Here is a 15,878-nt window from a genome sequence, read left to right as displayed (position 1 = left end):
ATATAGGCAAATAATTAAAAGTTCAAGCCATACACAAACTTATGTATGAAGAATAAGTGTCCACACCTCTGCTTTTGTTACAACTTCTATCCAAAGACAGCCAGTTAATTATATCTTAAATACGTTTTCAGAAAACTTGTTATGCACACACTTATGTGTATATATGTATGTCTAATTTACACAAATGAGATCACATGTATGTATTTCATAATTTTGCAAGAAAATAAAAATATTAAAAGTTAGAGGCAGGAGAGAATGAGGATGTGAAATAATAAAAAATACTGGTGCCTTACCAGTGGCACATTGGGTAGAGCACTGGACTAGACCCAGAGGATCCAGGTTCAAAACCCTGAGGTTTCCAGCTTGAGCCCAAGGTTGCTGGCTTGAGCAAAGGGTCACTCGCTCTGCTGTAGCTCCCAGGCCAAGGCGCATATGAGAAAGCAATCAATGAACAACTAAGGTGCCACAACAAAGAATTGATGCTTCTCATCTCTCTCCCTTCTTGCCTGTATGTGTCCCTTCCTCAGTCTCTCTCACTAAAAAAATAAAATAAAAAATACTGGTGCCAGATATATGTACAAGGATAATCAATGACAGTGTTAGTTAAAAGACACAAAAATACAAAACTGTAAAATAATGTATCTTCACTATTACTTATCACACACCTAAAAATGAGAAGTCTATAGATTGCTTAGAAATATAGATAGGTTACTAAATAATAAAACGAGTAGGACAGAACAACATATGATCCTATTGAAGTTTACAAAGAAAATTACTAACATCCACATGCATACTTGGATATACCCAGAAAATTTCTTTAAAAGCATGCAAATACTTAAAAAAAAAAAATGACTTTAAGAGCAATTTTAGGTTCCAGTTAAATTGAAAGGAAGGTACAGAGACTTCTCATACCCCATCCATACAGCACCTGTCCCAATATGCATACCCTCCCCATTATCAACATCCCATGAGAGTACATTTGTTACAACTGATGAACCTGACACATCATCATCACCAAAAGTCCATAGTTTACACTAGTGTTCTCTTGGTATTGTACAATTTCTATGGGTTTGGATAAATGTATAATGATACAAATACCTCCTTATAGTATCATACGATTTTCACTGCCCTGAAAATCCTCCATGCTTTACCTAATCAATCCCCACCCCACGCCAGCCACTCATCTTTATACCGTTTTCACAGTTTTGCTTTTTCCAGAATGTCATACAGACAGAATAACACAGTATGTCGCCTTTTAGATTGTTTTCTTTCAATTAGTGATATGTATTTTAAGGTTCCTCAATGTCTTTTCATGGCTCATTTTTCTCCTTTCCTTTTTTTTCCTTATTTATTTCTAGCACTGAATAATTTTCCATTGTCTGGATGTCACACAATTTGATTACCCATTTACCTACTAAAGGATACCTTGGTTGCTTCCAAGTGTTGACAATTTTGAAAAAAGCTGCTATAAACATCCACGTACAGGTTTTTGTATAGATATGCTTCAACTCCTTTGGGAAAATACCAAGGAGCATGACTGCTGGATTGAGTGATAACAGTATGTTTAGTTTTGTAAGAAACTGCCTAACTCTTCCAAAGTGGCTGAACCATTTTGTATTCCCACCAGCAAAGTGTATGCCTGTTGCTCCACATCCTTACTGCATTTGGTGTTGTTACTGTTCTGGACTTGGCCTATTTAAATAGGTATCTTATTACTGATTTAACTTGCGGCAAACGTTTGTTTTTTTTATAGTTTTATTTTGACAATTAATTTTAACAAGGTGACATTAGTCAATTAGAGCAAACATATCCAGATCATTTGACATTTGATTATGTTGTATACCCATCACCCAAAGTCAAATCGTCCTCTGTCATCTTCTATCTGGTTTTCTTCATGCCCCTACTCTCCCCCCACTCCTTCCTCTCCTCCCTTCCTCTCCCCCTAGTAACCACTGCACTCTTATCTATGTCCATGGGTCTCAATTTTGTGTCCCATCTATGTATGGAATCATACAGTTCTTAGTTTTTTCTGATTTACTTATTTCACTCAGTATAATGTTATCAAGGTCCATCTATGTTGTCATAAAAGATCTGATGTCATCATTTCTTATGGCTGAGTAGTATTCTATAGTATATATGTACCACATCTTCATTATTCATTGAAGGGCTTTTTGGTTGTTTCCATGTCTTGGCCACTGTAAACAATGCTGCGATGAACATGGGGCTGCATGTGTCTTTATGGACCAATGATTTTGAGTTTTGTGGGTATATACCCAGTAGAGCAATTGCTGGGTCATATGGTAGTTCTATTTTTAATTTTTTGAGGAACCACCACACTTCTTTCCATAATGGTTTTACTACTTTACATTTCCACCAACAGTGAATGAGGGTTCCTTTTTCTCCACAGCCTCTCCAATACTTGTTATTACCTGTCTTGTTGATAATAGCTAATCTAAGAGGCGTGAGGTGATATCTCATTGTAGTTGCTTTGCATTTCTGTAATAGCTAGTGAAGCTGAGCATCTTATCATATATCTGTTGGCCATTTGTATTTCTTCCCGGGAAAAGTGTCTGTTCATGTTCTCTTCCCATTTTTTTATTGGATTGTTTGCTTGTTTGTTGTTGAGTTTTGTGAGTTCTTTATATATTTTGGATATTAGCCCCTTATCTGAACTGTTGTTCAAAAATATCATCTCCCATTTAGTTGGCTGTCTGTTTATTTTGTTGTCAGTTTCCTTTGCTGTGCAAAAGCTTCTTAGTCTGATGTAGTCCCATTCATTTATCGGTGGCAAACATTTCTTAATAGGTAGTAGTTGCCCAAAGAATGGGACTGGCACACTGAGAAAGAATGGAAATTTACCTTACATTTTATGGTATTTTTGTTTATTTTAAAAACCTTTAGCATGTGCATATTTTACTTCATTAAAAAGCTTGCTAAAAATAAAAGGAAGAACAAGCATAATTCAGAGGAACAATATTAAAAGCAATGGCCATGTACATATATAAGTATTTTAACAGGTAGCACAAAGTTGTTGAATATTTATGGTAAGAAAACATAAGCATGCCATTTTTTACATACGTTGAAATAGTAAGAATTCTATCTTATATCTCTCTCAATGCAGAACCTGGAGACTTTTACTTAAAACTACTCTAACATATTTAAGAGTAAACAGTCTCTTTTATTTTTTATAAAATAGTATAATATACTGTTGGTATCTAATAAGTAATAAATATGCTTTTTTTTCTTTAAAATCATTTATCTCAATTATCTTACAATTCAAAAGTTAAAGAGCAAGGCATTTATTTGTATTGAACAGTTGTCACTGCTCAATCAGTACACCTTTATATTTAATGTTTACTAAAAATTAGAGCTTATAGACAGCAGCATCCTGGTTTGAGTAAAGTTTAAGTCATCACTGGAGAGTACAGTGAATATTAATTCAAACACATTCCACTTTTTTTAATGATAGAGACAGAGACAGACAGAGAGAGGGACAGACAGACAAGAAGGGAGAAAGACAAGAAGCATCAATCCATTGCGGCACCTTAGTTGTTCACATGATTGCTTTCTCATGTGCCTTGACCAGGGGGCTACAGCAGACCCCTTGCTCAAGCCAGCGACCTTGGGCTCAGGCTGGTGACCTTGGGGTTTCGAACCTGGGTCCTATGCATCCCAGTCCAAAGCTCTATCCACTGCGCCACTACCTGGTCAGGCACATTTCACTTTTTTAAGAGTTAAAACACTTCTACTACACTGAACCAATCATCTAAAAAAAAGGATAAAAAGAAAGAAAAGATGGACAAATTATGTACTTTTTTCCTATGGATTGGCACTTGTTTTCAAAGCATAAAAGCTTCATTGCTATAATTTAGAAATGCTAGAAATGAGGCCATTGCACCAAGCATTTTAAAACTTGAACATCTGACTATAGGGGTGGTCAAGCAAAATATGGCATATCATTCTGCTCAATACTTCACTTAAGAATAAAACGAGTGACCAGGTGGTGGCACAGTGGATAGAGCATTGGCCTGGGACACTGAGGACCCAGGCTCAAACCCCAAGGTCACTGGCTTGAGCACAGGGTTGCTGGCCTGAGCATGAGATCACAGACCAGATCCCAAGGTTGCTAAGATGCCACAACTATGAGTTGATGCTTCTCATGTCTCTCCTTTCTGTACCTCTTGCTCTCTCTTGCTTAAAAAAATAAATAAATAAATAAAAAATAAAAATACATATAATATATATCAATATAAAAGGATCTAAAGATAGATGAAATCAATAAAGCAAGACAGAGAACATTGTGTGAAATAAAAATACTTACTGAACCAACAAAACTATACACCTCTTGGAAAATTTGTAGGAAAAAAAACTTTGAAGCTTATCTAGCCAATCTATTAAGAGAAATTACTTCAGGGACGCAGCATGGAATAGAGATGAGTGGGTGGAATAGAGATGAGTGGGTGGAATAGAGATGAGTGGGTATAAGGAAGGGAACAAGGTAAGAGTTCGTATGTTTGAAGTGTTAAACAATTTAAAACTTTCACTTGATAATGTTATTAACCTTAAAAAGTGTTTCCTAAGAAAATAATCAGTTCTACAATAATCTGGTTCATATTATCTTGAGATTGGTTCAGTTGAGCTGACTTTATTGCTAAAGAGTACTATCTCCACACAAACTACTGTTTTTGTTAATATTATATATTGTACTATGAAAGAAAATTTGAAAGTATGACAACTTTGAAAGTGTTGCAATGAATTATGATTTCAAGATAAAAATAGAAAAGTAAAGTATGTAAGTAATATATTAATAATAATGAAGACATTTGCCAATTGCTGACTAATGGAAAGCAACAGGAGTACACTAATTAAAAGTAAATGATAAGAGTAATTCTATTTTGGTATACAATGCACTTTATAATTACACTGAATATGCATGTCTCAAAGTCCAAAAATTCAAAACATTCAAGTCTGACTGAAAAGTAGAAAGTCATTCTAATTTCTATTGTGTATCTGGGCTGATCATATAAAAATCTTTTGTAAAAGCTTCTAATTATAAAAGTCAGAGCTGCTCAGTAAAAAACAGAATATTTCAACTCTGCTTTACACTTCTTGTATCCTCACCCACAAATTTACAACTTTTTTAGCTCTTCTTTCTTCACCGCATTCCTTCTTATAGCTCAGATTTCCTTCTTTGTAGAGGACCCTCTTTAGAATTTGCTTTAGTGAAAGCTTGGTGGTGGCAAATTCTCTCATTATTTATTTGTTTCTCTGACAAGGTCTTTATTTCACCCATACTCTTATTATTATTATTTTTAGATTAAAAAAAAATTCATTTTAAAGAGGTAAGGAGAGAGAGGGGAGGGGGAGGAGCAGGAAGCATCAACTGCTGTAAGTGCCTTGACCAGAAAAGCCCAGGGTCTCTCAGCATTCCGGGTTGATGCTCTCTCCACTGCACCACTATAGGTCAGGCAATCGCGCATATTCTTGAAAGATATTTTTGCTGATTTTAGAATTACAGTTTGACATTTTCTCTCAACACATTGTCTTGTAACTTCCGTGGTTGCTGTTGAGAAATCCGTTTCCAATCTAACTTCCAATTGCTTCTGTGAGGGTAGTGTGTCGTATTTCTGAAGGATTTAAGAGCTCTTTTTCTGCTATTCAATTTTATCATTAATCTAGATGTGGATTTCTTTTTATTTATTCTGTTGTGATTCTTTTATCTGTGTATTTGTATTTTACATGAATTCTGGAATATTCTCAACCATTAGATACCCAGATATTCAATGTGCCAAAATTCTCTATTTTTCTTCTGAAACTAAGAATGTTCATTAGATCTTACTCTACCCTCTCCCAACCTGTAAATGAGCTTTCCTATTTGCAATCTTTGTCTTTTTATGCTTCATTATAGACAATATGTTCTATCTTTTCATTACTCAGATATGTCTAATCTACTTTTAAGCCCACTCACTGAAATTTTTAATTGACATTTTTTCTCTTCTAGAAATCCCATTAAATTCTTTTTCAAATTATACAGGTTTTTTGGAGGGTTGTCTGTTTTTGAGAGAGAGAGGCAGGGAGAATGAGAGAGAGAGACTGGAATATCGAGCTGTTCCTTTATGTGCCCCGGCCAGGGATCAAACAGGCAACCTCTGCATTTCTAGGTGATACTCCAACCAACTGAGCTACCTAGCCAGGGCTCATACAGGTTTTTAAAAATAGTTTCCTCACTGTAGCTTTTATCAGGGTTGACTTAACAACTTGCTGAGTAGATACAGTAAGGACTTCTGGGGCCAAGCTTTTGACTAGTGCTGGCAGGGAAGGGTGGCGATTGGCATGTCTGGGGATTAGGATCTGAATGACTTAGCCAGGAGTATGGTTATAAAAGAAAATACTGAACAAACAAGTAAATGCATCTAGAACAATGGGAATGATAGGAATGAAAAAAACTGAAATAATCTCTTGTGGTCAGAGAAGCAAATTACAAATATGAAAAAGGAAAAGGCTAGAATAACTTCTATTCCCTAACCCCCAGGCCATGGACCGGTACTGGTCCGTGGGCCATTTGGTACCGGTCCGCAGAGAAAGAATAACTTACATTATTTCTGTTTTATTTATATTTAAGTCTGAACGATGTTTTATTTTTAAAAAATGACCAGATTCCCTCCGTTACATCCGTCTAAGACTCACTCTTGACGCTTGTCTTGATCACATGATGCATTTATCCATCCCACCCTAAAGGCCGGTCCGTGAAAATATTTTCTGAGATTAAACAGTCTGTGGCGCAAAAAAGGTTGGGGACCACTCTTCTATAGTGTTACACTAGACTCTGAGGTATTAGGAGAACTCAATGATTTTAAAAATATAGATAGAGCCCTGGCCGGTTGGCTCAGCGGTAGAGCGTCGGCCTAGCGTGCGGAGGACCCGGGTTCGATTCCTGGCCAGGGCACACAGGAGAAGCGCACATTTGCTTCTCCACCCCTCCGCCGCGCTTTCCTCTCTGTCTCTCTCTTCCCCTCCCGCAGCCAAGGCTCCATTGGAGCAAAGATGGCCCGGGCGCTGGGGATGGCTCTGTGGCCTCTGCCCCAGGCGCTACAGTGGCTCTGGTCGCAACATGGCGACGCCCAGGATGGGCAGAGCATCGCCCCCTGGTGGGCAGAGCGTCGCCCCTGGTGGGCGTGCCGGGTGGATCCCGGTCGGGCGCATGCGGGAGTCTGTCTGACTGTCTCTCCCCGTTTCCAGCTTCAGAAAAATGAAAAAAAAAAAAAAATATATAGATAGATATAGAAATAGGTGTGTGTGTGTGTGTGTGTGTGTGTGTGTGTGTGTGTGTACACACACAGAGACATCTATTTCCTGGCTTGGTTCATAGAGAACCAGGACTAATATCACAACCCTTCATCAACCTAAGCATAATGCGGTACTTAGACTGTATTTCTACACATCATTGTGCACTGAAAAGAACCAGGGTTACTTGGAGAAAGAGCTGACTCAAGGACTGAGGCAGAATATATAATATGTATAAGATGCACTTTCTATAGAAAAGACCTAGAAACAGTGACCAGTCTCAGAATTCTACGTACTTCCATAATTCTAAACAGAAACAAAATGGTTTCTGTTTACCATTTTCCACTGAAAGGAACCAGGGCTCCTAGAATGGCTGATAACATGTGTAGGAAATGAGCAAAATACTATGGGGCATCTCGTTGTACCAGAACACAAAGCAGCTATCAAAGTTCACAAACGGTACAGTCGTATCAAAAGAACTCAGAACACAACCTGAATGGGTTCCCACTGGCCAAAGATGAGGCAATATGAGCATCAAAAAAGAATAATATCTGGAGTGGATGAAAACAAATCGATTTTTTAAAAATTTATTGATTTCAGAGAGAGAAAGACAGGAACATTGATCTGTTCCTGTATGTGCCCTTCCTGGGGATCCAACCGGAAACCTCTGTGCTCAAGCTGGCACTCTAACTGAGCTATCCCGCCAGGGCTAAAACAAATTGATTGGTAAAATTCATAAGTCATTAAAGATATTAAAAAAAATTCAATAATCATTTTTGGTGGGTATTAGGGAATTGTGAAAACTGGTAAATAAAGAAAAATACTCTTAAATTCAATGGACCTTTCCTATATAAACTGTGCCTTTTAAACCCCTCACCTGTCTTTTAATAAATTATTTCATTTAATTCACACCTAGTGTTTTGAATAATATATCTATCTTAAATTGTTATACCCCCCAGTGTTGGATTATTTGCTCAAATTTTATTTATATTATTTTCCCCTCTTTTAAATTAGATTCTGCTTATAATTTTGATCAATAATTACTATCTCTTTCCTTGCTCTTTTAATCAAACAAGTATGACTTTATTATTATTTGTAAACTAAGTATCAAGTCTTTCTACTATTGGGATGCCTTGTTTTCCTACTAAATGTTCAAATTATCCCCTATTCCCCAATTATCCTCTTTCCCCTCAAATGAGTAAGACAATCAAAATACTTCAATAATGTCTTATCTTTTCTCTGTTTTCTATCTCTTAAGCTTTCAGCCCTGAGTTTTGAGAGTATTTCCTACACTTATTTTCTACCTATAATTCAACCCTCAACAGTGACCACCCTCTTCTTTTGAATGCTATAATTTGAAAAACATGTTTTTAAACTCTAGGAAGACTTTTCCAAATTGCATCTCTGTAAGTACTTTCTATTATTATTAAATTTCAAGTGTTCTTCTATCTCCTCTAGTAGTTCCTTTTATGGAGCATATGCTCTGATCGTTGAAATGATTCCTTTTATTTCTTGTTGAGATGGCATTCTTTTTCTCTGTTGGCTTAATGGCACTTAAGTCTGGTTGCTGAGATATTCTTTAAGGCTAGGTTTCTTTAATTGGTGAAAGGAAAAGGAATCTCTTATTCTGTATGCACTGTCAGGATAGGCTGTCAAACTTCTGAAGAGGGACTGGGCTAGAGGAAACCACTCTGCTCTTATTCTCCAAGCCTGAAGGATAGAAAAGACACTTAGGCTTCCAATCAAATCTCCCTTACCATGATCAGCTGGGAAAGAGGGGCTGTGCAGGGAGGGGTAGACAGAGGTACCACAGTTGTGAATGTCAAAGTCATACATTCTCCAAAACAAGCTCTTCATTCATCTTCAGCTCTTTCACCTTTGCCGAGACGGGATGCTGTATTAGAGCAGTGGCAATCTGGGACTGCACAATTAAAGCCACAGTGTTTGAGAAATGGGCAGGTAACCCAGTTGAACAAATATTCAGACCTTTCCAGCAAACCCCAAAAGGACATGTAGTATAAGTAAGAAATAAGCCAAGTTACTAGTACTGCATGGGTTATTACCATAGCATAAAGACTCTGACTTCATTTTTGATGTTTGGCTGTTGACAGTTTTCAATCCCCACCATTCCCCCTCTTCCTCTTCTGTCCCATATCTGGGCAAGCTGATATGAAAGTCCAGGTGCTCCATCCTCTGCAGTGGTGGGAAGTTCAAACCCATCAAGTGAGAGTGTGCAAACGAAACCCATCTCAGCCCCACTCCCTAACCACAGAGAAATCTAAGCTTACTGCTGTTCCTTGTTCTCCCCAGAAAACCTTATTTATGTGAGTAATAAACCTTTTCAGATGAGATCCTTCTGGTTTATGAGTGGCATGCATCTTCAGTCTTTACATTCAAACCACTGCTTCAGGGGGACTACAATATAAGCCTATGTGACAGATACAGAAGTCAGTATTTAATGATTTGTAATAAAAAATTGGAAAAGATACCACCTTAGGGGTTGGCCAGGAAGCCACATGGAAACTTTCATAGAATGGCTGAAAATGAGGCTAGCATTGTGTTAGAGAATGTAGCGACAGGAAATGTTTATTTGACTGGTCTCTGACTCTTGGTATCCTGACTCTTTTGTCTTATTACATTAAAAAACAAATTAAAACAAGAGCTTAGCTCAGAAAGAGACATAGCTAACTTTGGCATGTTCTAAAGGTGACACACTGATGTGTGAAATGAATAGGCTATGGCTATATACACTACATATTGTATGACCCCATTTTTTAAAGACATATTTCTGTACTTATTGTACAAAAAAAATCTAGAAATATACATACTCTGAAGTGTTAATGCTAGTGTTAATTAAACAACGAGGCCCTTAGACTGAGGTGGTTAAAATACCTCAGCAGCCTATGTAAGTCAACCAAAACCTAAGTTTGTAAGTGCCTAAGTTTAAGAAATCGAAACCAAAGGACAACAATCACAAACAGCCAATTCAGCTTTCTCAAATAATACAACTGCTTAAACTACAGGCAATCAGATCATTTCCTTGCTTTGCTTCCGCCTCTTCTCGATAAAAGTCTCCCCGGGCCCTTGTCAGTAGAGTGCTCCTAACTACACTTCTGATTTGATACTATCCAATTTGAATCAATTTTTGTTCAAATAAATTCTTAAAATTTTTAAGATGTCTGTTTCTTTTAACACTAGGCAATCTCTGAAACTGCGGTGGCTTCTATTTTCCTCTCTGTACTTCCTAATTTTTCTAAAATGAATATATATTTATAAAATACAAGTTTAAAAAACACGGTGTGTCACGAATGGAAATAGTGTAAGAGAAGAGCTTAATCTCCCCATTGAGGTAAACTTTTATCGTATAGTTCAAACGTGAGAACTTTACTCACAGCAACATTTTACCACAGAATTGTCAATTTTTTAAAGAAATTGCTAAATGTATTATATAAGGTAATGATATTTGAGCAGTCATTTTAAAAATAGTTTTTAAAGCATTTTAATCATGTACTAAAACATAATTGTGAATATTATGAATCCTATGCCTAAAAATAACGTCTTTATAAATATGAAAAGTATAAGCTGTTTAATTAGAAAACAGCAGCAGAAAACTAAAAATAGTCTTAAATATATAAAGTTTAAGTTCTCTGCCCCAAATGAGTTAATACATGCAATCAAATCACTTAATAAATGAGAACTATGATCTAGAAAATTGGCAAATGATAAATGCTTTTGATATTCCCAAATAATAAAGTGCATTTCTCGTATTACATCTTGACTATGGTAGTGATTACATAACTATACACACATATGTCAAAACTCAGTTAACTATATGCATATAAATTATACCTCAATAAAGCTGATTTTTATAAATCACGCTTTTTGTGAAATTTTTTGGCATCTTGTTTTAATCAGATTATTTTATTCAATGGCTTAATCATTCAAAACAATCTGTATATTACAAAAATTTAATATAGAAAAAGACCTGTATATAATAAAAGTGGAATGTCTTTCTTCTAAGTTCCATTATCAGCAATAACCCAGTAACACTGATTGGAGAACTCAAGTCATTCTTCCTTTCTCTCACCTACAGCTTTCAGTAGGCTATCCGGTCCTGTCAATTCAAATTCTTTCATCACTACTACGCTGCCTAGTTCATTTCTTTCTGGATACAGATTCCTAAACTGATTTTCCTGTCTTTAACTGCCTACCTACCAACTTCCATAAAGTAGAAAAAAATCATCTTGCCCAAAAAATGGTACATAAAAAGCAACAATAATGCAAATAAAAGCTTATTTAAAAAGTAAAAAGGTTAAATTGCTTCAGATTGAAGTTTAAAATCCATGGCACTAAATGTACTTCAAAATTAGGCCTCTTGATCAATAATAATCCTCCCCACAAGAAGCCTGTTTTTTATAACTCTGCCTACAGAACCATCTCTCCTTTTCTGTCTGTGAAAATATCTACTAGTCCTTAAAAATCCAGTTTAAGTGTAATTCCTCCATTCATACAATCCTGGGCAGAGGTATGTGGGTTAGCTGTGTTCCCATTAACACTCAGCATACTGTTACTTGTTAATGCCACTATATGTTCCTCTAGATATGAATGACATAGGACAAGTTCTGAACCTTCTATACTAGGCACAGGGCCTACCTATGCCAAAAATAATTTAAAATTGATTAACAAAGAAAGAAATAAAATAGTATTACTCACTAAATCCATTTTTACTTTGGCAAATAAGGATTAACATTTTTCTTAGCTAAAAGCTCAGAAGATTTGACAATATAGAAGTAGTACCTTGTCTACATGGAAAATTAAATCCAATTCACAGACATTTTCAAAACACTTGTCTAATGTTTCCACAAATACCTAAAGAAAAAGAAAAGAGAAAAATGTTAAAAGCTTCTGAGAACTGTGTAAGTCCATTCAAATCTCTTATCTACATGGCAGACAATTCCTAATTGTGAACTAAAACTTTTATAAATCTATTATAACATCTCTTGTTTAATTAAAAAATTGTATTAAGTGCAAAAGGAGTAATTATAGACTATTCTTCATGCAAAGTACTTTTAATACATTAATATATAAAACAAACTTTGTTGAAAATAACTAAGAACTAGATATTCTCAGCACCATTACTTACAAAAGCACTGAAAATATTCAAATCAAGCTCCCTATCCTCAACTTATTACAAGTATAATATCAGGATAGCTGGGTATAGTACAAGTCTCTACCACATCTATGTAGCCAATAATTTCTAATTAGCAAATCAATATAAAAGATCACTAAAAATTACTTATGGACAGAACACTGACTTTGGAGTCAGACTTACTGGGTTCAGACTCTGGCTTGACTACTTTGTATGACCTTGTACAGGAAAGTATTAACTCAGCAGACCTGGGTAGCTCAAACCCTACACACTCTCCAAAATGGCCTGTTTTCAGACTAGCCCTTGGCTAGTGCCTAGGAACTGAGCCCTTGGACAGTTCTATCTGATAAGTATGTTTTATACGACTGAGGCCTAGGGCCACAATGTACCAGTATGAGCAGACAATTTATGATACCAATGTGATTATAGTAAACAAATCTTTTTTTCTGAGGGTCTGGAACTTAAGTAATCAAGGTTAGTCACATAGGTGCTACATACCTATGGATGGACCTCCAATAAAAATCCTGGACACCCAGGCTAGGATGAGCTTCCCTGGTTGGGAAAACTTTGCACAAGTCATAACATATCATTTCTGGGGGAATTAAGCACATTTATGTGACTCCAGGGGTAAGGGACACCTGGAAGCTTGTACCTGGTTTCCTCTAGACTTCCCCTCATGTGCCTTTGAGGATTTTGCTCTATCCTTTCACTATAAACCCTCACGATGAGCACAACAATTTCTGAGTCCTGTGAGTCCTAGCACATCATTCAGATGGTCTTGGGGACCTCTGATACAAATGATCAAAACTTAACCTCTAAAATTTCACATTGCATATTTGTCAATATCTATCCTATTTGTATTTCTATTCTCACTACCCTTCTCAATGGTAGCTTTTACAGAGTAACCATTCAATTTATCATCCAAACTGGGGCGGAGTGGGGTATTAAGTGTAGAAGAGAGCAGCTTATAATAATAAAAGCAATTTTTTCATAATAAAACAATAGCCTGGAACAACAAATGGAAACCAGGACTGTTCTAAGCAAACTGAAATGTATGGTCACCCTATTCATTGGTAATATAATGGGACAAAGAGTAAACTCTAAACAGCAGGTTTCTTGCTATCAGTGCTCTGACCTCAGGCCAATTTACACAGATCTATAATCCAAGGTTCCTTCCTGGCATCAATGAAGATGGATAAGACAGGTGAAACAATATAGATAAGTAACTAGATGGATATAATCAACATTGTCTTAGACCAGAAGTAGGAAAACTACTCTGCAAAGTGCAGGTGAGGAAATTAGGCTTTATGGGCCATATAGGAAGCACAAAAGCAGTCATGGCTCTGTTCCAACAAAACTTTATTTGCAAAATAAGGTGGCAGGCTGGATTTGATTGCAGGCTGTAGTTGTTGACCCTGGACTTGGACCAAAGTCACTAAGAGAAATAAGAGGTCTGTAATAACCAAGAATATATAGTTTTACTCATAATTTCATTTGTGAGAAAAAGACAGTTATGAGAATGACCAAGTAAGGGGCATACACAGGGCAGCCTCAAATGAGTTTCTAGTTTATTTCAATTTTTTGTGGTAGGTAGAAAATAAATATTGCATATCTATCCAAACTCTCAATTTTATTAATTTCTCCTCAAGGCCTTGGTGACATGGCCCCTGAAATGACTTCATTCTGTTTCCAACTAATTCAGATTCATTTTCCTTCTTGTTATAACAGATTCTTGTTATAAGGACTAAATGAGATAATGCTGCTTGAACACAGAAAAAGCACTTACAAATATTAACTTCTTAGGGAAAGTAAGAATGGGAGCAAACAAGAAAATGTTTCCTATTGATAAAGAGGAAAATATTTACTTTTCAAACAGGGTTTTTAACTTGGAAACAACTGAGTAACAATTTATCATACCATAGTTAAATAAGTTATGGGAAATAAAACCATTTAACTTCCATTCCCCTCAGTAAATGTTTACTGAGATATAATATACAAACAGAAAAATACACAAATCGTCATAATGTATAACCTGATGAAATTTCACAAAGTAAACATACTTGTGTAACCAACACCCATATCAAGTATTCGACTATTACTAGCACTTGTAGAAGCCCTCTTATATTCCATCAGTCGCTACTACCATTCAAGCTACCGGTACCTGCTTTCTACCACTATAATGTCTTGCCTGTTTCTGAACTATATTTAAATGGTATGTAATCCTCTGTGATTGGCTTCTTTATCATTATTTTGTGAGATTCATTTATGTCAAGGGTCGGGAAGCTTTTTGGCTGAGAGAGCCATGAATGCCACATATTTTAAAATGTAATTCCATGAGAGCCATACAATGACCCGTGTACGTTATGCATTATCCAATAAAAATCTAGTATTGTCCCGGAAGACAGCTGTGATTGGCTCCAGCCACCCGCAACCATGAACATGAGTGGTAGGAAATAAATGGATTGTAATACATGAGAATGTTTTATATTTTTAATGTTACTTATTTTTATTAAAGATTTGTCTGCGAACCAGATGCAGCCATCAAAAGAGCTATATCTGGCTCACAAGCCATAGGTTCCCGACTCCTGATTTATGTTATTACATAATACAATAGCTCATTCATTCATGTCCCATTAAGTATACCACTGCAATAATTTACCACAATGTATTTATCCATTCCACTACTGCCAGAAATTTGAGTTGTTTCCAGTATGGGGCCAGTATAATTTAGTATTGCTAAGAACATTCTTGTACATGTCGTTTAGTGAATGTATGTACATATATATACTCAATGTATACCTAGAGTAGAATTGCTGGGTCACAGAGTAGCACATATTCAGCTTTGTAGACAGCCAATAGATTTTCAACACAATTATAATTACATTCCACATAGCAATACATGAGAATTCACACAGTTCCATATCCTTGTCAGAATTTTGTATTGTCAATCTTTTAATTTTAGCCATTCTTATGGGTATGTGGTAGAATTTCTTTTTTTTTTTTTAAATAATTTTATTTTTTTAATGGGGTGACATCAATAAATCAGGATACATATATTCAAAGATAACAAGTCCAGGGTATCTTGTCGTTCAATTATGATGCTGCATACCCGTCACCCAAAGTCAGATTGTCCTCTGTCACCTTCTATCTTGTTTTCTTTGTGCCCCTCCCCCTCCCCCTTTCCCTCCCCCATTCCCCCCTCCCCCCCGTAACCACCACACTCTTATCAATGTCTCTTAGTTTCACTTTTATGTCCCACCTACGTATGGAATAATGCATTCCTGGTTTTTTCTGATTTACTTATTTCACTTCGTATCATGTTATCAAGATCCCACCATTTTGCTGTAAATGTTCCGATGTCATAATTTCTTATGGCTGAGTAGTATTCCATAGTGTATATGTGCCACATCTTCTTTATCCAGTCATCTATTGACGGGCTTTTTGG

General features: G+C 36.2%; 1 protein-coding gene across 5 annotated transcripts in view; it reads right to left on the bottom strand.

The window, feature by feature from the left end:
* The window catches only part of AP3S1 (adaptor related protein complex 3 subunit sigma 1), a 90,683-nt gene that overhangs the window by 14,439 nt on the left and 60,366 nt on the right, over positions 1 to 15,878 (bottom strand). For 3 of the 5 annotated variants that reach the window (XM_066274121.1, XM_066274123.1, XM_066274124.1), the window contains exon 4: positions 12,082 to 12,153. The exons of the other annotated variants lie outside the window; for them this stretch is intronic. In XM_066274121.1, the coding sequence (XP_066130218.1) occupies positions 12,082 to 12,153 (72 nt within the window). The remainder of the gene's footprint in view (positions 1 to 12,081; positions 12,154 to 15,878) is intronic. 5 annotated transcript variants of the gene reach the window in all.

This window comes from Saccopteryx bilineata, chromosome 4, assembly GCF_036850765.1.
Source record: "Saccopteryx bilineata isolate mSacBil1 chromosome 4, mSacBil1_pri_phased_curated, whole genome shotgun sequence".
Taxonomy (NCBI): domain Eukaryota; kingdom Metazoa; phylum Chordata; class Mammalia; order Chiroptera; family Emballonuridae; genus Saccopteryx; species Saccopteryx bilineata.
This window is presented reverse-complemented; position numbering and strand designations above follow the sequence as displayed.